This window comes from Xenopus tropicalis, chromosome 4, assembly GCF_000004195.4.
Source record: "Xenopus tropicalis strain Nigerian chromosome 4, UCB_Xtro_10.0, whole genome shotgun sequence".
NCBI lineage: Eukaryota > Metazoa > Chordata > Amphibia > Anura > Pipidae > Xenopus > Xenopus tropicalis.
The window spans coordinates 111,947,937-111,970,750 of NC_030680.2; the positions used below are offsets into that span (position 1 = coordinate 111,947,937).

At 39.6% G+C, this 22,814-nt stretch overlaps 1 protein-coding gene across 3 annotated transcripts in view; it reads left to right on the forward strand.

Moving 5' to 3' along the window:
• Positions 1-7: 7 nt before the first annotated feature.
• Positions 8-22,814, forward strand: part of clcc1 (chloride channel CLIC-like 1) — a 30,114-nt gene continuing 7,307 nt past the window's right edge. For all 3 annotated transcript variants that reach the window (XM_002932173.5, XM_004913737.4, XM_004913738.4), the window contains exons 1-10: positions 8-239; positions 1,405-1,493; positions 1,882-2,019; positions 6,033-6,146; positions 9,168-9,269; positions 10,365-10,586; positions 13,435-13,575; positions 15,978-16,068; positions 17,223-17,320; positions 19,048-19,194. In XM_002932173.5, the coding sequence (XP_002932219.3) occupies positions 1,467-1,493; positions 1,882-2,019; positions 6,033-6,146; positions 9,168-9,269; positions 10,365-10,586; positions 13,435-13,575; positions 15,978-16,068; positions 17,223-17,320; positions 19,048-19,194 (1,080 nt within the window). In that variant the 5' untranslated portion in view covers positions 8-239; positions 1,405-1,466. The remainder of the gene's footprint in view (positions 240-1,404; positions 1,494-1,881; positions 2,020-6,032; positions 6,147-9,167; positions 9,270-10,364; positions 10,587-13,434; positions 13,576-15,977; positions 16,069-17,222; positions 17,321-19,047; positions 19,195-22,814) is intronic.

The following is a 22,814-nucleotide window of genomic DNA, read 5'->3' on the forward strand; positions in this document are numbered from 1 at the left end:
CTAACTTGAAGTTTAAAGGTTTTACGCAAGGTTTACGCACATTAACTGCATCCCTATAAATGATAAGCTCTGGGCCATTTGTATATACTTGTACGGAACTCGGTTGCAACGGTGGCAGCTCTGTTTCATCTTTGTACCGGAAGTGATGTTATGTTTCTGCACCTTCGTTTCTAGCGCGGCTTAATCAGCTTGGGAACTGGAGGAGCTGTGTGCGTTTAACCTCCGAACTGAACAGCCAGGTAATAGATGCATGTATGGGCCGGGGCAGCCTCCGTAACTCTGGCATGCGTACCCCTCCCCTTGTTTAACATGAGCGCAGAGAATAAGGTTTGTGCTGAACATACTTTTTGCCAGTTTTAATCAATAAATCTCTTTGGGTTTTGGTATTTGTTGCTATTAAGAGAGCAAAGGTTGAAAGTGAAAGTAACGCTGCTGTAAAGGCCCCTCCAGTTGAATGAACCAAACAAGCAAATCGCTGCCCAAATTGCTTTCCCATACACTGGGCCAAATCAGAATATTCTAGTCAGGCACACGATTGGATCATATAGTGGGACCTGTCAGACAAGGAACTCATCAACACATCTATGTGATCCTCACCCAGCAGAGGTTTTCAAACCTGCCAGATATCAGTAAGTCAGGCCCTCCTGCGGACCAGCTTTTCTATAATTTTATCTTTCTTTCCTACTAGTAACAGTGACATCAAGCATAATAGTTGGCAGACATTTGGCAACCCTAATTGGCCTGTGTATGGGCAGTTAAAGTTCCTGGTTACCAAGTGGTAAAATACATTTCTGGATAAGAGAGGTGCCAAAAAAAGCTTCTCTTCCTCAGCTGCAGCCTTTGTTAAAGGATAAGTGAGCCTTTAAAATTAGTGAATGTAAAACTGATGAGAGATTCCAAAATATTATGGGGAACGTGTACTGTTAATATAATTGAATTTAGTTACAACCACGCCACCTGCTGGAAAGAAAGAGGGCTGGTCTAATGTTCTTCTGGTTAGACAAAACCTCTCATAACTTTTCTCATGTCTTTCATGACCAGAAAGAACATCAGACCAGTTTATTTCTTCTGACAAGTTCCTTGACTAGATCATGGCTGGTATCAGAGATCTTACCGTGTTCTGCGACGTCTGGTTGATTAGCACAAAACTTAAATGCTCCAGACCTAGCTGCCAAATGTTTATGTTTTTTGTTGTGATCATATTTTTTTATGCATCAAGAATAAATAATATATGTAGTATTTGTTACATGAGAAAAATCTTTGTAATTTAGAGTTTGGTGCAGGTCAGAAGAATGTTTGTCATCATATTTACAACCTCCTGCTGTTCTCATTAAAAAATGTAAGGAGCATTTACAGCACAGTGTACAAGTGCAGAATTGTCTGATGCCTTCTGTTTACTTTCAGCATCTTGCATCAGTCAGTGCTGGCAAGGACCACAGATACTGCCAGGCTGAGCCCAGAAACAGATGATTAGGGGTCCACACTTTTCACAGGTAAATATCTTGAAATTGATGTTAACAAAGGAAAATCTCAAAGACCAATATCCTATGGCTGCTTTCAGCAGGCATATCCAGTTAGTATTTCATCAGGTACACTTCATCCAGTAACATAAATGCCAGATTAGCAGGTGTGCTTTACTGTTTAGCAGCTCTAGTAGAAAACTTTTGTTTCTGTGGCTGCAGATTGGTTGAAATAAGTTATAAGTTGACCTTGCCATAACCAGTTACAGTAGCGAGTGTCTATTGATCACTATTCAAGCAATCCAGGCCATTGTTAGACTTGTCAGGCTATTGTAGCTTTAAAAGCTCAAACTGACCTGAATATCTGAAAACAAATACGAGCCTGTACCTGCGCTTATGTTTTTTTCTGCGAATCCTGCAGGTCTACAGCATGCTTCTGTATATGCTACTTGCTTTATACCTTTTACCAGTATATGGGGACTATACTGATGATTGGATTGATCCCAGTGACATGCTTAACTATGACGCAGCCTCTGGAAAGATGAAAAATAAACCCCAGGTACAGACTCTGCTTTTTTTCACAGTTTTGTAATCCATAAGCAATAATTCTGCATGTCATATTATCCTGTTTTTCTGAATAGACAGTCAATTTCATAAATTTTATGAGTTTGTAATAATATGAGTATATTCTAGTGAGTAGCTACACTTCACACTGGAAAGTTTTCCTGTATCTGCGCAGCCTGATGTCTTTCCAGACTCTTCTCGGCTGAATAGACAAACCTATGGGGGTACTTCAGTTCTGAACATTTCCTAATGGGTGGATGGAAAACATTCTTCATTCTCTGCTGTTTCAATTACAGTCTGTTTACTTCTAAGTAACTGCTTGGACTTGTTCCACGCAGAGATATTGTTATTACTGTATTAGTACTGTATAGTACTAGTATTTATAAAGAGCCAACATATTTAGCATCACTGTACAATGAGGTATTATAACTGCTTATTGTGCACCTTATATGAAAAAGTTTATAATAAGAGAGGGCTAATGGAATTATGTTGCCTTTTCCTGCAGGTGGAAAGTACACAGACATACTATTCACTAAAATATAGTCACAGGTAGGAAAACCTGGCAAAAAAAGAATTGAAGGTACATTTGCCAGTCTGCTCTTTAATAAACATAATAATAAGAAACAAGGGAACAAACCCACATAAGTATGTGGGGAACCTGCAAAATCCTTCAGAATAGTGATCGCCATATAAATGTGGGGACAGGAAATTTCAGCACACATCTTACTGCACCCCCCCCCCCAGTGCCTTCTCTCTCTACCCTTCCTGTATCTGTGGTGTCTGCTCAACCTTTACTTATGCCAGTGTGTTTAGTCACTTTTTACAGTTTCTTTTTGGAATGATACTTGACAATAAAACTTTTATCCTGATGCAGTTTAGGAATGCAGGAAATCAAGATTGGCTAGGCAGACTACATCCAATTCACACGTTTATACTACTACTGCTGCTGCTTTTCTGTCCAAGCAACAAGTTCAGGATACAGCCAGCAACTCCCTAGCTTGACTGTAGTGAAGATCACTGAAAACAGAAAAGAGGGATATGCATATAAATGGGAGAACAATTTTTTTTTTAAGGTACAGGGCAGGAATATGTATTGGAAAGTACTTTCCTTTGATGGTTAGGAGGTAATGTAAGTTTTTTAAAATTAATCTTTAAATCCCCTTAAAGTATATTGTTCTCTCACCCTGCACTAGTAAAATATGTTAATCTGCTTTAGACCAGTGCTGTCCAACTGGCGGCCCACAGGCCCCATGCTGCCCTCGACCCCCCTCTGTGTGGCCCCCCACCTGTCTGGCTGCTTTGATCGCTAACCTTTGTGTAAGCTTTAAATGGGCAGAGTATGGCACACACAGGCAGGGTACGGCAGGCAGAGTATGGCACACACAGGCAGCATAGGACAGGCAGAGTATGGCACCCACAGGCAAAATAGGACAGGCAGAGTGCAGCCTGTGTGTGCCATACTCTGCCTGCCCTACCCTGCCTGTGTGTGCCATACTCTGCCTGCCCTACCCTGCCTGTGTGTGCCATACTCTACCTGTCCTATGCTGCCTGTGTGTGCCATACTCTGCCTGTCCTATGCTGCCTGTGGGAGGTGAACCTGGCAGGGGTTGTTCTGGGAGTTTGTTAGCAGTTGGAAATAGCCATTAAATGGTCCCTAACATGTGTAATTATATGCTGGGGGTTGCTGTGCTATCCACACGGGAGGAGGAGGCATATGGATTTAAGGGTGTGTCTTAATATGACATAATATAATTCTTTAACATATGAATGATGGTTGATATCCCTGCAGCGACCATTGTGATAAAATGGGTGTGGTTTGAAGTGGGTGTGGTTTAAAGTGGGGGAGTGGCCAAAACTGGCTTCCATTAGCGGCCCTCCACCATGTATGCAAGAGAAATTCCGTCCCTCGGCACCGCAGAATTTGGACAGCACTGCTTTAGACTATTTAAACACTGTATAAATAAGTTGTGTAGCCATGGAGGCTGCCATTCAAGTTGAAATCAGGCTATTGGGTAACAGATAAGTTGAAATTGGGCTATTGGGGAACAGATAAGCTGTGCACAATAATGGATTTAGTTATTGTTATGGCATCAGTGTGCAAGAGGTATATGTTGAAGGAATAGTACAACCAAAAAGTATCTATAAATTATCTTCAATTTAAAACAACCACTCTGGTAAATGGGTGTGTTTGCTTAACAAAAATCTGCTATAGTTCTATATATGTAATGGAGCCATGGGGTCTGCTATTCAAGTTTAAGTAGGGCTATATGGCAGATAACTGACAAGCTATATAGCAAACAGGAATATGAACAGGGTCAAATGCCATTCGGGCCTTTCAATAGGACTATAAAATTGCAACCTTTCTTGCATAAAATAGGACATATGTTGTCAAAAAAAGTGATAATTTGTAGGTACTAATTAATAGACACAGAAAACTTTTTAAGCAAATATATATATATATATATATATATATATATATATATATATATATATATATTCACTTTATGGTTAAGGCTAATGTCCCACGCAGAGATTTAGTTGCCCGTAATTGATCTCTGCTACTGCAGACGACTAGTCTCTCCAAAATGGCTTTCCACTGGCAACAAAGTGAATCGCTGGTGGAAAGGCCTATCCATCTTTCAAGAAATAACTAAAATCATAGATTGTTCATGATAAAGATGATACGTAAAAAGTATGTTCACCGTTAGGGTGAAGACACATAGAGCTACTTAGTAGCAGCTACTTGTCACGGATACTAAACACTAGAAACTACCCTGCCATAGACAACATTAGAGCTGCGCAGGCGATTTTGGCAAATCGGCGAAAATGCCTCGCGAGGCAACTTCGGCGATTTGCCGAAATCGCCTGCGCAGCGTGTGCCATCCCACCAGCGACTTACATTTTCGCCGGTGGAATGGTAGTTCGGGGAGATTAGTCGCCCGCAAACAGGGAGATTTGTTCGCGGGCGACTAATCTCCCCGTGTGCCAGAGCCCTAAAACACAATAAAGTACCATGTTTACATAGCAAATAATTCACTCTACCAGTTGAAATCTTATTCATGAACCAAGAAATGTATTTTTTTGCATTTTGCCTGATTCTGAGCTTTCAGAAAGAGCCACCGCTACATATTAGAACTGCTTTCAGGTAGCTATTCAAACAAGCTATTGTTTATTCTCAATGTAACTGGAGGAGTCATGAGCCAGACTTTTCATTAGTGCTATTCTGATATCTACCACAGATGTCAGGGAGCTGCTGTCTTACTACCTTCCCATTGTTCCGCTGATCGGCTGCTCGGGTGAAAGGGTGATATCACTCCAACTTGCAGCTCAGCAGTAAAGTGTGACTGAAGTTTATCAGAGCACAAGTCACATGGCTGTGGCACCCTGGGAAATGAAGAATATGGCTAGCCCCTTGTGAAATTTCAAAATTAAATATAAAAAACTTTTAAACCGATCACAGTAAAGGATTCTGCTGGAGAAGCTCTATTAACTGATGTGCTTTGAAAAAAAAACTTGTTTTTTCATGACGGTATTCCTTTAATACACAGGTATGGGATTTCTTATCCGGAAACCCGTTATCCAGAAAGCTCCGAATTACAGAAAGCCTGTCTCCCATAGACTCAAATAATTCAAATTTTTAAAACTGATTTCCTTTTTCTCTGTAGTAAAAAAAGAGTACCTTGTAATTGATACAGATAAGATATAAATAATCCTTATTGGATGAGTAGTGAAACGTCTTCAATGATTACTAAACAAGTCCAGTTGCTTTAAATTTATTTATACTAGATATACCATGACCTGGATGAATGAAAATCTTCATAGACAATCCTTATTGGGTTTAATTAATGTTTTATTGATTTTTTTAATAGACTTAAGGTATGGAGATCCAAATTACGAAAGACCCGTTATCCGGAACACCCTTGGTCCCAAGCATTCTGGATAATGGGTCCTATACCTGTAATTGTATGCTGGTTAATTGCATGAAATATTGTTCTCTTCTTCTCCCAGGATGCTACAATCCAGCCTGCACAGAAAGCAAATGAACAGCATCAAAATGTGGACATAACATGGTCAGCAAAATATCAGGAATGTAAAAAAACACTAGAAAACCTCAATGTACAGGTAATCCTTTACTCTGGTGCCTTCATGACACCTCTATATACACTCATTTAACAAGATAAAATATCTGCTGTTCACGGGAAAGTATTCTCCCTTTTTAACATGAGTTCAATTAATTGGGTTTGTGCCAGACATATTTTTTTTGCCTATTATTTTTCACGAAAAACAGAGAAATTGAATCTACTCCATCTTTTGTCCATGTGAGGTAGATAATTAAGATTACCAATGCACAAATATTTCCCCTTTATAATGAACTCCTGGTAACAACACAACAGTGGATGAAAGGAGGGGGATTGCTATCTACCCTTCGATAACCTAACATCTCCATATTTTCCCTCTTTAGTTCAAAAAATAACTTGAAATCATAGATTGTTTATGATAAGATTATATGTAAAAAGTATGTTCAGCACAAACCCTATTCATTAAACTAGCAGGTATATTGTCACTTTAAGGAAAATTATCTTGTGATTTTAAGTAGCAGCTTTATATGCCTTACTGTAAATAATTACAGTTTGATAGATCTGTTGATACATTTCTTATAGACTTCAGCCCCTGCTGAGGATGCTCCTTGACTTCAAGCTTTGTCAGCAGCCAGCTTAGCAAAAACACCTACTGGGTTACACACAGGCAGTGTGCTCATACAAAGTCTGAGCACAAATACATGGTAGATTACATCAGCCAATAAATGGAGTGACACACAGAACTTTGCAGAAATACTTCTTTTGACACAGAAAAGCCACATATAAATTTGATTACAAAAGTGAACCACCCCTTTAGCTATAAATTCTGAGATAAACTTATTATTCAAATTGTAACTATTGAGAATCAGTAATCTGATTTAATTAGCTGCTACTAGATAAACAAAATGGAAGAAACTGAAATAATAAGTTTCTAAAATACACATTTTAAAAAAAAAATTAAAAATGAAAAAGTGAATAAAGTCATTTTGGTATACTATTTGTAAACAAAAAGGTTTCTGATGTATCTAATTGTGACCATGGGAAATCAGGATTTAATATGCTAGGAATGTTCAGAGATTGGTATTAATCAATATTTGATATTTACTATTTTGGATTTGTTATCCCAAACCAGCCAAATTAACAAATGTTTATGATGCTGATTCCTATAGAAGTCTATAGGCAATGCTTTTCAAAATATATAAATATATATCTGTTTTCTGGGAAGCAAACATGTGGTTTCCATGGTGACCTCTAAAATTCAATTGGTGGATCAGTTGAAGCAAGAATAAAAACCACACATCAATACGGATCAATCCAGACCTCAATTTTACATCCCCTGATGTCAAGTTTTGGATCATGTTCACCATTTTTTGTGGTGACACCAGTATAAAATGCTTAAGACATTTCTTTTTCTGGTTCGATAAAAATGTAAACTGGGAGTTCTTCTGTATAAGTAAACCCTACATTTCGTAATGATGAACTGGATAAAATAAATATTCAAGTGCTAAAATATATTTAAACCACTATTAAAGCCATAGGAAAGTAACCCTGATATTTATGTATTTTACAAGACTGCGTCAGTGCTGGAAACAGTAGCCCTCTAGTGCGTGCCAGCCCGGGACCCACAGGTCAGGCGAGTTTGGGCCAACCTCAGCACATCACGTGCAGGTCGCGGGTGGGTTTGGGTTGAGCTCTTCCGCTCACTGTCCCCACCTATGACCTAACACTGCTGGCTGCCTCTTCTGGCTTCTGTATTTATAGATGTGCGCCTGCCCCTTTTATAAATATGGGGCAGAAGCCAGGTTGGGAGCGGCGGGTTAGGGTTGGGTGCCGGTTGAGTTTTTCTTGACCCGCACATCACTATAGCCCTCCACTTCCTCCTTCCCTGCCCTGGGGCAGTCCTGTGCTTGTGCAAAATGGTTTAATAGCAATTTACATCAGCAGCAAGTGCAACGCAGATGTTGCAAGCTTATTTAAATAACTGAAATAAAATTAGTATCATAGGGCTACTGTATCCAGCCAGTCTAGTCAATATCTTGAGTTATTAGCTAGGATGACCATCAGTTTGGCCCAATACATGGGTCAATAAGTGATATTTGCAGAGCCCTATTGTTTTTGCCTAAGCAATTTGTTTGCCTAAACAAGTAGCAAAATAGGAGACGATGTACTTTTCTGGAAAGTAGATAAATTCTTTACTAGGCAACAAAAAAAGGTGGCAGCAATCAAAGGCAATTTGCAAATGGGGAACTAGTCCCTTATATTAATATGTCAAGATATAGGGGTACACCCTGAAATGTTTCTTCTTGACACCTTTACACAAGGGACTAGTTCCCCCATTGCAACGCGCCGGTAGCTTTTTTGTTGCCTTGTTACCGCCTGGGGGAGTGCCTTCTTCTCCAAAACACTGTGCACCAGGCTATCTGTTTTAGATGCCTGGATGTGCCTGTATTCACCTTTGTGTATAAGTTCTTTACTGCTAGACAAATATGGCTAGACAAATACAGATGGTTTTCTTTTATTATGGCAGTTCAACAAGGTAAAATGTCTGCAAAGGGGAGCCTACTTCATTTATTGTCATTATTACATTATATGGTGCACTGATGATTTAAATAAATTACTAAGCTCCCTTAGGGCTCTGGCACATGGGGAGATTAGTCCCCCGCGACAAATCTCCCTGTTCGCGGGTGACTTATCTCCCCGAAATGCCATCCCACCAGCGATTTACATTTTCGCCGGTGGGATGGCATTTCAGGGAGATTAGTCGCCCGCGAACAGGGGGGTTTGTCGTGGGCAACTAATCTCCCCGTGTGCCAGAGCCCTTAGAGTAATATGTTTGTGACTCCTAGCTTTTAAGCTGCTCTAAGTGGCGTTGAAGGGGTCAGCACAATTGTAGTATATTAAAAGTAATTTTGTAGGTGCAGCCGCAGCCTTTCTGTGCAAAACTGTTTTCATTCAAACATGTCATTATTAGTGTGCATCACAAAGAGTGTTTATCTTTTCTACATTTATTTTTGGGATATACTTAAGAATTGTACTTTAATATAAATTTTTTTTTTCATTCCAGTTAGAGGAAAGTAAAAGAATGGAGAAATCTAAGAGTAACAGCCAAGCCATTTTTAAACGCTACCTTAATAAGATGTTGATTGAGGCTGGACGCATAGGACTTGTAAGTATGGCTAGCTCTGCAAATTTGCCAAAAGCAAGCATGGGCATGGCTAATGGTAATATGGTATAAAACAGAATAGGGCACAGAACCACTAGCAGATAAACAGTTGTTACAGTAAATACATACATTGTCTGGGACATTTGGCACTTCTGCATTCGCTTTAAGGGCTGAACTATCAAAAATATGCATGGGCCTAATTCTTTGGGTGCAAGTTTGCAGTTGTTGCAGACCACTGTGGGAAATATGGAGCTACCTTCGGGGGGTGGCTGTAGCTCCAGGTTTTCTTTATGCCTCTCCCCATAGATTGGGCCACTATTTTAGCTGCCAGTTACTGCCCTGCCTCCTCCCAAGTAGTGCCAGCCCTGCACCTAGACCATAAGAGCTGTATAACTCCTGGGGGGACACTGGCATTGAACACACTGAAAGGGTTGCTCTTCTTCACCGTGTCTGACTATTAGCCTGCTTAGAAAAATAAGTCAGTGGAAATTTTTTTCAGCACATTTGTGGTACTATAAATCATTTCGTAAATAGACATTTTTTTTTTAAATTAACCCAGTTCTCACTTTTGTAATAGAATGCTATACTAACCAGTTTTTGGTATTTTGAAAATGCTAAATGTTTTGGGACCCTTCCATGCCTGCAAGATTTTTTTTTTTTTTTTTTACTTTTCAAAATGAAATTGGTAGTTCACCTTTTAGTTACCTTCTGTTATATAATGGCACATTTTTGGGAACTTTGCAACCCAGAATCCAAAAGATGTTTTGCTTTGTAAGGCTATTTTATTGTTATTGCTACTTTTTATTACTTTTTTATATACTAATACTATTCATATTCCAGCCTCTCGTTCAACCTACTGCCTAGTTGCTATGGTAAATCGGATCCTAGATACCAGATAGCTGCTGAACAAAAAGCAATATAATTCAAAAACAACAACAAATAAAAAAGGCCAATTTCAAATCGTCTCAGAATATCATCATACTAAAAGTTAATGTAACTTCCCCTTTAAAGCATCCTTACGTTTTTACTGAAAATCCATTTACTGAAAAATCAATTTTCTAACATGCTGTATCCTTTTTTTTAATTTGTTTCTCTTAGCCAGATGAATCTTACCCTGATGCTCACTATGATGCACAGGTTGTGTTCACAGTGGAGATGCTAGCAGAAATTCAGAGTTTCCTTAATGATGGAGACTGGAATGTGGGAGCACTTGATGATGCGCTGAGCAGCACTTTAGTGCAATTCAAGCACCATAATGAGGAAGAGTGGAAGTGGAAATTTGAGGACAGTTTTGGAATAGATGTATACACATTATTTATGGTAAGAGTTCTATTATATCCGCCAGGAGGAAGGAATAGATTTGTTTTTAAAATACAGTGTGTTTGTTGTAGTAGCAACATATTTAAAGGACCAGCTCAGCATAAAATGGAAATCAAATCCTAATATATTTAAATATTACATGGCTTAAAGGGGACCTGTCACCCTAAGAAATAACTCCAATTTTTTTTCTATATTGTTAGTTGAGCAAAATAAACTTTGCTTACTGTATATAAATAATATAAATATTGTTTCCTTCCGTCTTGGAATTACTCAATCAAAGCAAGCAGGCAGGCACCATTTTGTGGACACTGTTATGAAGGCAAGCTTTGTATCATGCCAAAATCTTGTTTATATGCCAGAATGGGGGACCTGATGCCCATAATCATGCACTGGCTACACAGTTAGATGGTGAGGAGGGAGGGGGAAAGTGAGATGTGCAGTGACATCTAGGTAGTGCTGAACAGAAAGCTAAAGTTATTGTCTTCCCTGCCTCTATGCCTAAGGCATAGAGGCGGGGCAAGCAATATCTGATTGACAGCTGGGATTTTTAAATACCTTTATAATGGGTTTGGATGTGTTAATATAAAAATGACATTGGGTTTCATGTTTAATTTGAAAAGGACTTTTATTATACAGCTTTTTATGTCTGGGTGACAGGTCCTCTTTAAGGGCTCTGGCACACGGGGAATATTAGTCGCCCGCGACAAATCTCCTGTGTCTCGGGTGACTAATCACCCTGAAATGGCAACCCACTGGCTTCAATGTAAATCGCTGGTGGGATGGCATACGCGCCGGCGCGAGTGAAATCGCACAAGTTTCCTCTTGCGCGATTTCACTGAAATCGTGCCGCCGCGTATGCCATCCCACCGGCGATTTACATTTTCGCCGGTGGGATAGCAATTTCGGGGAGATTAGTTGCCCGCGAACAGGGAGTTTTGTCGCGGGCAACTAATCTCCCCGTGTGCCAGAGCCCTAAAGGAGAAGGAAGATTAAGATAAAGATTAGCCACATCATTGCCACCTAGAAAGCTGTATTTATCCTGCAGAAATCTTTATCATACCTGAGTAAACAGCTCTAAAAGCTCCATCTGTTTGTTTAGGATAGCAGCTGCCATTTTAGGTTGGTCTCAGTAGCTTCCATGCTGTAGCTCTAGCCGTTGATAGCTCAGATCATATATTCTAATGGGAGAGACTGCGCAGACGCGGGCCCCGGGAAAGAAGGATTTTTCTGAGACCGGAAGTCAGATACCCGAAGAACATGTTTATACAAAGGAAGACAAGAAATCCTGTGTTTCTTTTGATAGAGGACTCAGTGCAGTGTTTCTGTGAGTGTTTATGGCTGAATTTACATAGACCTTTCTGATAAAGCTTACTTAGTTTTTACCTTTCCTTCCCCTTTAATTATTCACACGCTCAGCCAAATCGAGAGACCCAGATTTTTGGTGCATGAGCCAACAATCAGATCATTCTGGAGGCCTAGGAAGAAGGCCTATGCATCTGCATCTGCAAATGCATCTGCAGTGAAAAACCTGACTTTTTTATTAAAGTTTGGCTAATCAAACTTTAACAAAAACGCATGCATATCAGTGCAAAGAAAAAAGAAGCAGGAAGAGAGTCACACTGTTGTGGTTGCTGGAGAAACTCTGGGCTGTTGCTGTTTTCTGCTTATAGCTGCCCTCCAGTGATTGTATTCACTTGCCTGATACACTGGACCAGTGCTCCTAACTTTTGGCACCCCCCAGTGATTGTTGACTTTCGTTCACCTTTAACATTACAAAGCCAAACACCGCAAACTTAATGGCTGAAGTATGGTGTTCGATCCAATCATTCTGCCTCCTGAGGAGTCTTATTATACAACTAATTATACCAGCTCAGATGGTACAGAGGGCAAAGTAATGTGCTGTAGCTTATGCAGTTTGTTGAGATCTCAGCACAGACATTCCTGGGGTAATCCTTCCTTCATCAGGTAATTTTACAAAACCAAAATAGATTACAGGTATTTAAAACGTTACACCCTGGTTACACCTAGCTGGACCATATCACAATAACACCTTGAAAGGTCATGCCTAAAGTCTTATTAGTCTTAGTAAAACAGTATTATTCATTGTAATAAATAAGTACTAGTATATCATTAAAGTCCAGTGTAGCTATGTACCTTACAAAAAGTAGCGTGGAAGCGCCCCACACACTGAACCATAGGTAAGCACTTAATCGAGGCGATCAAAGGCCTTGGATATTGGTTGTCTCGTCACTCAGATGGGACAGAAAAGTTTGATCAGGCTCTTTTGAAGGCTATGCCTATGCTGGCATCAGTCTTGTTCCTTGCCTGCACCCGTAACCATTGTGCAGGCATACATGGCAAATTTTGGCGCAAAGATGCACGAATATAAAAGTCTGCAGCAAAATGCACTGCATGTGCACCCAGGACAACACAATGGTTCCTCGTGCCAGCAAGGAAGAAAGCTAATGTCAGTGTAGGGGTGGATTATATGCCTGCTTTTATCCGTAGTCTGAGAATCCTCCTCATGTAGCACTGGCCTAACCCCTTTAGTCAAAGTTTTTACAACCTGCAGAACAAACCATTTAAGCTGTTAAGCAGTTATGTCTTTGTTATTTTTAATTGTTTGCTGATAGGTGTAACATATTTACCTTTTTCATGTGACAGTTAGCTATTGTTCTCAATCCATATCTCTTTAGTACAGGCTCTTAGTTTTGCCAATGTAAAGTCCAGAATCCAAGTGCACGTGGGGTTTTAAAGTGAAAATTTTGATGTATATTTCAGTACGATAGGTATCATTAATACAATTACCTTTTTATTTTATTTTCCTTTATTTTTATATAACCTGCAGCTCATCCTATGCGTGTTGTGCTTAGTTATGCTGATAGCCACAGAGATCTGGACTTATATTGCTTTGTTCACCCAGTTAAAACGCCTCCTTATGTTGAGCACTGTCATCAGCTTTGGCTGGAACTGGATGTACTTATATAAGGTAAGCCCCCCTCATCCCACCTACACCTTCAGAAAGTAGCAGGACACAATAGGTAGAGGATGCCAGCCAGTAGCCTAAATGCAGAAACAATATTGTAGCAAAAATGATTAGTGTTTGGTATATAAATGATTTCAAAATTGAAATAGTAAAAAAATTGGTATGTAGAACATTGTGAACCCCTCACGGAACAAAAGTTATTGTGTAATATATTTTTTTTTTTTTAAATTGTTTTTATTGAGTTTTATTTAACATAAAGAAAGAAAAGGAAGAAGAGAGAGGAGATAGGAAAGAATGGAAATAAATAAAATAGCATGTTACGGTTCTTGGTACAGGCAGTCTGAACAATGACTTACTTATGTAGCATTTGGTACAGGCATTGAGTTTCCTTACAATGATTCAAACAAGGCATTTACAGCCTAAACATAGGTGGATGTGTAGACAGCTGTATTTTGCCGTTAACTTATATTTATGTTAATAAACTGTTTCCCAACTTATATTGTTTACTGTTGTTTCCGAGGGGGGGGGAAAGGGTGGGTGGGGGGGGGGGAGAGGGGGAAAGGGTGAGTGTAGGGTTAAGGGAGGGGGGCTGACTCTCCTTTATGGTAATAATGCAGGTAAATGTGTGCCATTGTGTAATATATTTAAATGTCAAACAAACTAAATCCAGATTTAGGGCATTTTAAAAGAGGAGGAAAGGCAAAGTCACTTGGGGATGCCAAATGTTAGGCATCCCCAAGTGACCCCGGGCTGGTGCCCCTGTTAGGAGAAAACAGCACCAGCCCGAGGTACCTGTAGCAAGCGTTTCCTGCTTCGTTTTCCAGCAAATGCCAGTGGTCTGCGCATGCGCAGTATAGTGAAAAGCCGACTTTTCTGTTAAAGGGAGGAAGTGCTGCAGCCACCCTGGGCTGGTGCTGTTCTCTCCGAACAGGGGCACCAGCCCAGGGTATAAGGTAGGCGATTTAAGTCACTTGGGGGTGCCTAACATTTTGGTACCCCCAAGTGACTTTGCCTTTCCTTCTCCTTTAAGCATTTGATTAGGTAAACGGAAGGAAAGATTTTAATGCTGCTCTCTCTCTGGGAGTTATGTTTGGCATGTATCCCCTTCACATGGCTAACACTTGCCTGCAACAAAGGGTGCTGCTTTCACCTTCCTGAAAATTCCACAGGCTATTCCCCAGCTTTTGCACCTATGCAGTCTCTTCTAACAGGCCTTCTGCTTACCCTGCTTTCCTTTCTCCAGTCCATACTGAATCTGCTTCCAGACTTATTTTACCACCCCTGCTACACCTTCTCTCTCTTTTTGTGCCCTGTTAGTTGTTACACTGGCTGCACTTAAACATTCAGTTTAAGTTAGTCTTTATAAGGTATCCTACATGTTGGACATCCTCTATGATTTGATACACATAATGCATTATTTATATGCTCTGACACCTCCTCGTCTCGCAATATGCTATTCCATCTGGGTCAGTTAGTTATTTAAATCACCTCCTTTCCCTGCCACTTTTAGATATTCTTGCTAATGCTGACAATTTGCTCCTTTGCGTCTACTGGCAAAGACTCATGAACACCAGTGCTAAAACGAATGCAAAGTTCAGACTGACACTAATAAGAAAGGTACTTGGGTGCATACGTGCCCATGCTCCTTTGCAACCTGCAGCAAGCAAATGCACCCCTTTAGTGGGTTGTGTAATTTGCTGCAACTTATTTGTGCTAAGTGAAAGTGGAAGGTCTGGCTGGTGCTATCCTAATTTTTAGAGAAGTTTCTACTAAAGCAGTACAAATAGCAACTTTCCTTCTATATTTAGAGGTGTATCATGCAATAGCAAGTACTTGTTCTTGACAGTATATGGGTCCTTTTAATATTATGCTTCCCTGTGTTTGTCCTTGACTCACACATCATAATCCATCTTTCCCCATGTTACCACATAATGTCTTAAAAAAGTTTCTATGTATAACTTTATTTTTAAAGAGCTACAAGAATACACAGCATTGGACCGTCTTACAATGTAAAAAATTAAACACATTAAGTATAAGTATGTATAAAAAAAAAAAAGAGTGCCATGTGACCGGGACATAGTAGGTAGGAGGTCTCTGCCTCATAGAGCTTACAATCTTAGTCTATATGTTTCACCATATAACCCCCTGTCCAGACAGTGTTTTGTACAGCATTTTCTTATTCTTCCTAGAGGCACATCCATATCTGTGGCTTCTAAATGTACACTGATTTTACATCTGTGTCCATGTGGTACTTCCCAAAGAAAAATGGATTCTAGCCAGATTCATTCTTGGTGCTTCCATATATGATTTATGTGGGGTAAACAGAATAATAGGGTCTTCCATATACAGTAGATAATTATGAATCATTAAGCAAAGACATTGTTTTAATTTCTTTGTCCTGACAGGTTGCCTTTGCTGAGCGCCAGGCAGAACTAGCAAAGATGCAAAACTTTGACAAATGCAGTGAGAAGATCAGCTGGTCCGAAAGCCTGTTTGGTAAGACGTTCATTCATAAACGTTAGTGGAGATAAGCGTTAGCATAGTGTTTATATTGCCCCAATGTAAAACCGATAATCAGCATTTTTATTACTAATATTCAATGTATTTCTAGAGTTAAGGTTCCAAGAACAACTAATCTAAGCACCTAGCGTGAAACTTAGCCGCAGGAATGGCGAATACTATTTGTTTTAAACTAAGATCCTAGTAGGGAATTTGAAAGTAATTGAATGTCATTGACTGGGGTAAGAGAATGAATTGCCAGTGTTAAAAAGCCACAGTTATGCATGTAGAAGGTAGCATTATGGTTTTGGGGTGTTTGCCCTCACTAAAGTCGGGGACATGCAAAGAGTAACAGGGATTCTGAATTAAAGGCATTACCACAGTATTCTTCAGTGCCATACCATCCCCTCTGGTATGAGACTTATTGAGTAGGCCTTTGTGATGCCACAGGATAATGATCTCTAAGCATACTTCCACATCTAAATAATGATGAAGGAAGACTGTAAGTGAGGAGCTTAAAGGACTGGTTAACACCAACATATGGTTATACTTAATTCCCCCCAAAACTGCTACAATGAAAGGTAAAGCTTCAGCTTCAGGATTTTGAAAGCTTCAGGTAGAATTTTACTTGCAAAATATTCCGTAGAAGAAGGGGTCGCTCTGTGATCCCATGGAGTCTATCAGATCTTTGCTTTTGTTATTTAGCCTGTGTTATACCAGTAGAAGTTAACTAAGTTTTTAAGAATGCCATATGTGCAGTGTTTCCAGAGGGCAATAACAGGTTCATACAGCATGCATAACAAGTGCTATAAGGATGTACAGTGCAGCTTCATAGTAATTGGTCCAATTTGAGAAGCCTAGCATTACACTCCCTTACGCACTGTAATGATGTAGGAATTAAATAAGAGATTTTAGTAATGTATATGTAAAATCTGTGTTGGCTGACTAACAAAGTGACATTATCAGCTAGCCAATAAAGGTATTGCTTTTGTTTTTTTTCTTGACTAGCTAACAAGGTACCGCACTTTACAGAGAGTTATTGAAGCCCTGATTCAGATAAACCAATTCTAATTGTAATTATTCTATAAATAAATAAACATTACAGTGTTTACTCACACAATAATATGATCTGTGTTTTCCCCATACTGTAGATTGGCTGAAGGGAGCTGCCACATTCCAAAATGATCCTTGTGAGGATTACTTTAAAGCTTTGATAGTTAGTCCTACGCTGATGGTCCCACCTACTAAGGTGAGTTTCCTTGTTAGCATCTACAGTGATAGGCAACCTTTGGCCTTACAGCCTTTTAAGGGTTAATTATTCCACTTTTAGAAGAGTAAGTTGGGTAATACTAGTTCTTCAATGACTTGAGTCACAGACTTTGCTTATACCTACAAAAGCAATTCATTTTAACATTCCTTGAATGTTAAAAATCTCCATGTATAGTTTTTATTGAAACATATTATCAGCTTCAATGTATTCCATGCAGGGTTAAGCTCAAGCAGGGTTATGTCTCTTGCAGATGTGAAATTGTATCGTTGCCTGGTATTTAGGCTGCTCTGCACTGTTCCTGCCATTTGGGGTGTGGTCCCTGCGACTACTTCTGAAAAAAAAGGGAAGTTGTGCTATAGTATATACAGGAGCAGTGGCCAGCTACTTGTAGCTCCCATCCTTCCCAGCTACAGTCAGGTGTTCCCAATAGTGGCCAATAAAAGGACAACCATTTGGGAAATTTCCCCAAAACCCTACTTGTCCCTCCTACCTGTTACACTTCCTGATCCCTTTTCCAGGGTGTGCAGGTAAGTCGGTAGAACTCAGAACCCTCACTGTAGGGCAGGAACCAATCAGCAGCTAGGCTGTGATTGGCTATCCCCTTCCTACTGCGCTTCTGGCAGAGACCATTAGGACACAACCTCCTGTAGCAAATCTATGGAGAACGCCAATAAAAGGTGCCATTTTTAAATGTAATAATCATGTTTAGCCCAGAGTGAAACCAGCTCCATGTAATATTTATTATTGTCTACAAGATTTGGAGGGGGGGGTTCACATGTTATATGTCTTCCTTGAGTTCAGAAGACTGTTGATAAGATTTGGAGAACGCTTGGGCTAGTGCAGTGAGGGTGTGTGAGAGAACCACAGAGGGCCTCAATTGCATTATCATTCTGGAAGAGCCAGGGTTCAGTTAAGGAAAAGACCTAGAAAGACTTTAAACAAAACAGATTGTGGACTAAGGGCAATGACACGGAGTGATTGTTACCTGTAGGCAATCACACTCCCCATAGGAATCAAAACACCTAAAAATATCATTTGCATTACTGTCTTCATGTATCTCTTTGTGTAAAACAGTATAATCATGCAAAGATGTGACCCTTTCATGACACAATAAGAAGTGGTAGTTGACGGTCTTAGATTTTTTTTGCAGCAAATGTCTAGTGTAGAACAACATTCTGTTCACCTGTCCTGCCTGGCTGCCCTTAGGTGGGTAGCCCACATTGCAAAAAAAAAAATCAAGTAATTGGCTATGCTGTGTTAATAATTGCAGCTTATTGATCACTAACTGATCTGTCTGGGGGAACCCTAGCTGCCAAGCAAATACAGACGACTTTAACTTTTCCAGGAACTCTGTGTTCTATGAGGTAAAGCTCTTCTTTAGCAGATGGGAGATATAAATAAAAAATTAGAGGGTTTTCCCTTCCCAGGAATGTTTTGTAGGGCGCTGTGTGTGACCTGGTTGGCTGTGGAGTCAATAGAGTATATCCAGTATATCCTTCTCCCTCTGCTTGCTGGCACAAGGTAGCGTGGGGCTACAAACAAGCTGTAGCCAGCTAAAGGGCGTTTTAGATAATGCTTTCTAAAAGACAAAAACAAATTCAACAAGGTGACAGAATGTGCAGGTATAAGATCTGATCATGGAAGCTTTATAAACTTCACTTGTTTCTACTTTATTATATATTTTCTTATTATGCTTCTCATTTTAGGCACTTGCCCTCACATTTACCAACTTTGTAACAGAACCACTCAAACATATCGGAAAAGGAATTGGGGAGTTTTTGAATGCTTTGCTATCAGAGATCCCTTTATTTTTTCAAGTTCCTGTACTCATTTTTATTGCAGTTCTTTTGGTGGTGAGTATTATTGTTTTGCTTGTTGCAAGTTCTTCCTCATTTCCTTTCTCTTTCTCTTTTCTTTCCTTTACCTTTCCTGTGTTTCTCTTTCACTTGTTCTTTGGGAGCTTCTTCCATTCCACTTCCACTAGCCTTCATGCACTCCATGTCGCCTACTCAAGGGATCACTTTGCTATGATTGTTTTTGTCTTTCATCAACAATAATGAATGGTTCAGCAGGTCTAATAAATACATTTATATGCACAATATGGTATACCCACATATGTTTACCTATGTAATGTAAATAGCTGTAAAAGCTGTAATTATAGATATATAATTATGTATGTAGAATATTTATATGGTACTACTAAGTGACCTAATGATTATAAATGGTAGCATTAAGGTAGGCTAATGAGAAATGTGGTTTAACAGCAGACATTATCTTTTATGTCATGCAAGCAGTCTCTGGGAGTGCAGGAGCACAGTTGTAAAGCAGCCTCTGGTTATGCAGCTTAATTGCTGAATGGAGAAGGAAAGATATAATCACTCTGGGGGTACCACAATTTTAGGACGCTGGTCTGGTGCTTCCATTAACTGAAAATTGCACTGCGCTGCAGGAGTGCCCTGTCTTCTTATGCTTTCTAAATCTTCTCCCAGGTGAACATTCGCGGTAGAGTGAAAAAGCTGGAAAAAGGAGGCTTTTCACTTTACTGCACATTCACGCATAGCCCAGGCCACAGAAAAGAATTAAGAAGTGAAAGAAAATTGTGAGACGGTGCTCCTACAGAAATACCCTAGGCCATGGCAGTTTTTTAAGCCAACAGGAGCACTGGCCCAGGTAATTGATTATAATCACTGGGAGGGGGGTGCTAATATTTGGTCTACACCTCTGATTCTACCTTTTATTCTCCTTTAAGGCAAGTGCAGACAAAGAGCAGAGAAAAATTGTCTTCCAGTAGTGACAGAAATAGCATTCGTCAGTCACTGTACAATGGCAGCTTTGTGCCCAAAACTGTACCCTTTCAAAGTTTTGAACCAAAATCTACCCTTTATTGCGGTTTAGATAAAAGTTCTTTGGAACAGGAAGTTCAAATAACTTCTTAGGTAATTTCAAATACCTTAAAGGCATTCTGTCTTGTGGAAATATTTTTTTTCCAAGCTCACCAGTTAACCGAGCGCCTCCTGCACTGAAATCTGTCAAAATAGCAAACAGATTTTTTTTTATAATTAATTTTTAAATTTGTTGTGAGTAACCATTTCCTTACTTTCTCAAGTGCCCTCAGCCTTGTGACTTAGATAAGCATTGATAAACTTCAGTCACTCTTTATTGCTGCACTGCATGTTGGAGCGATATCACTCCCCCTTATCCCCCAGCAGCCAATCGGCAGAACAGTGGTCAGGTAACAAGATAGACAACTCAAACAAATAGTTTTGGAGGGCACACTACACTTGCTAAAGCAGAAATAGCTGGTTTTAAAACAAAGACAGCAAAAAGAAGAAAAAGGGTGCAAATGAGAATCTGTTCCCCAAGCCCACATAGGGGCAAACAGAATATTAATACAAATCAATCAATTACTCAATGCACACCTACTAACCACCTAACCACAAAAAGGCAGCAAATATTATGTTTAACATATAATGCTGTTTATTTGGTAAATATTCACAGAACAGTAAATACATTTATAATGCATAATATACATACCACCAGTTGGACAAAATGTAATAAAACAGAAAAAGCAGACACGCGTGGATTGAGAAAATCCCAACGTCCTTTGTTAAGGGGATTCTGATGTGCAGTAAGTGCGCAAAAAAAGCGAGTGACGTCACTTCCGTTGTCATTTCTGCTGTTTTTACCGTTAAAGACACAGTAAAAAATTTTGCGTGTCAGAATAGTCGCAGGCAGAGAAAACTGATGCATATCAAAAAAAGCTGAAAACATAGTTTCTAACTAACTCACAACAAGGATGCCATCAAATATTTTATACAAAAATATAACTCCTAGCAGTTACCAATAACATTAACAATACACAATGTATATTATTCCACATAGTGAAAGTTACACATAATATCTAAATATTGGGGACAGAACATTATCAACATTGTCAAAAATCATTTTTAATATATCAAGGGAAGATAGCACCTCAGTGTTTCTGTTCTGCTGCCACTGCTCTTTTGTTGTTTTTGGAACAAGAATCGTCTGGACTTGCTATGTCTGGCAGATTCAAGTTACATCAACAGGAAGTAGATAAGGGTGGCTTCAGGCATTTTTCTGTTCTCACTTTCTACCCTGTACAGCACGGATCCCCCAACCTTTAATACCCATGAGCCACATTCACATATAAAAAGTGTTGGAGAGCAACACAAGCATGAAAAAAGTTCCTGGGGGTGCAAATAAGAGCTATAATTGCCTATTTGATAGCCCCTATGTGGACTGGCAGCCTATTTAAGGCTCTGTTTGGCTTTACACTGGGTTTTATGCAATCAACACTTGCCTCCAAGCCAGAAATTCAAAAATGAGCACCTGCTTTGAGGCCACTGGGAGCAACATTCAAGGGGTTGGTGAGTAACATGTTGCTCACGAACTACTGGTTGGGGATCATTGCTGTACAGTATGTCTGTGTGTGTTTATATAGAGGAGGGAAAATAAGTTGAACACGTCAATGTTTTTTCTCAGTAAATATATTTCTAATGGGGCTATTGACATGAAATTTACACCTATGTTGGTTACAACACAAGTAATCCACACATAGAAAGAAATCAACACAAATATGTATTTAAATTAATTTATGTGTAATAAAGTGGAATGACACAGGAAATAAGTATTGAACACATGAAGAAAAGGAGGTGCAAAAAGGCATAGAAAGCCAAGAAACCTGCTGAAATCTCTCTGTATTAAGAAACAATCCTGCCACCTATCAGTGCAAATTAATATCAACTGGTTTAGCCCTAATTGATGGCCTATAAAAAGGTTTCTCATTACCAAGGTATCACACAAGAAGCATCTCATGATGGGTAAAAGCGAATGGCTCTCTCAAGACCTTTGCAACCTTATTGTTGCAAAACATACTGATGGCATTGGTTACTGACTTATTTCTAAGCTTCTGAATGTTCCAGTGAGCACTGTTGGGGCCATAATCCGGAAGTGGAAAAAACATCATTTCACCCTAAACCGACCGTGACCAGGTGCTCCTCGCAAGATTTCTAACAGAGTAGTTCAAGAGCCAAGGATCACTCATGGAGAACTTCAAAGAAAACAATTTGCACTCAACCGACATGGCCTCTGTGCACACTCACCACGAAGACTCCACTGATGAAGAAAAAAAGCATGTTGAAGCTTGTTTAAAGTTTGCTGCACAACATTTGGACAAACCAATTAAATTCTGGGAGAATATATTCTGGTCAGATGAGACCAAAATTTAATTCTTTGGATGTCATTGCACACACCAAGTTTGGAGGAGAAATGGCACGGCACATCACCCCAAAAATACCATATCAACAGTGAAGTTTTGAAGTGGAAACATCATGGTGTGGGGCTGTTTTTCAGCATATGGTACTGACAGACTTCATATAATTAAAGGAAAGATGAATGGAGAAATGTACCGGGACAGTCTTGAAAAATCTGCTGCCATCTACCAGAATGC